Source organism: Buceros rhinoceros, unplaced genomic scaffold, assembly GCF_000710305.1.
Source record: "Buceros rhinoceros silvestris isolate BGI_N320 unplaced genomic scaffold, ASM71030v1 scaffold28045, whole genome shotgun sequence".
In the NCBI taxonomy this organism is placed as follows: Eukaryota; Metazoa; Chordata; class Aves; order Bucerotiformes; family Bucerotidae; genus Buceros; species Buceros rhinoceros.
The window spans coordinates 1-414 of record NW_010413842.1 but is presented as its reverse complement, the minus strand read 5'-3'; the positions used below and the strand labels follow the sequence as shown (position 1 = coordinate 414).

The following is a 414-nucleotide window of genomic DNA, read 5'->3' as shown; positions in this document are numbered from 1 at the left end:
GGTGCCCGTGCCAGCCCCGCCAGGGCGTCCCAATTCAGCGGAGACGGGGGCACCCACCTGTGCTCCAGCACTGCCACCACGAAGCCCCAGGATGCCAGCTCTGAGCAGACCGAGGAGTACAGGGTTCTGCCAGGGGGACGGGGTGGGGAGCGGGTCAGCAGACCCTGCAAGGCAGGTCCGAGCGGGGCCACGGCAGACCCAGGACACCCACGTCCCCATCACAGCCCAGAGCCCAGGGGCTCAGCAAGGAGGCTCAGCCTACCTAAAGGCGCCCAAGCCGTGGGAGAAGATGATCAGTGGGTACCCCCTGCTGCAGGGCTTGAAGGGCCCGTTCCAGCTCACCGGCACGCGGCAGGAGCCTGCGGGGAAGAGGAACCCCCCAGGAGAAGGGGGGTGACATGGGCAGCAGGGGGC

At 69.1% G+C, this 414-nt stretch overlaps 1 protein-coding gene across 1 annotated transcript in view; it reads right to left on the bottom strand.

Annotated features, from left to right (window-relative positions):
* PAFAH2 (platelet-activating factor acetylhydrolase 2, 40kDa) overlaps positions 1 to 359 on the bottom strand; it is a gene marked incomplete at its 5' end in the record, with an annotated part of 2973 nt that extends 2614 nt beyond the window's left edge. The window contains 2 exons of the mRNA XM_010136907.1: positions 58 to 126; positions 263 to 359. Coding sequence (XP_010135209.1) covers positions 58 to 126; positions 263 to 359 — 166 coding nt within the window. The remainder of the gene's footprint in view (positions 1 to 57; positions 127 to 262) is intronic.
* Between the last annotated feature and the right edge of the window lie 55 nt (positions 360 to 414).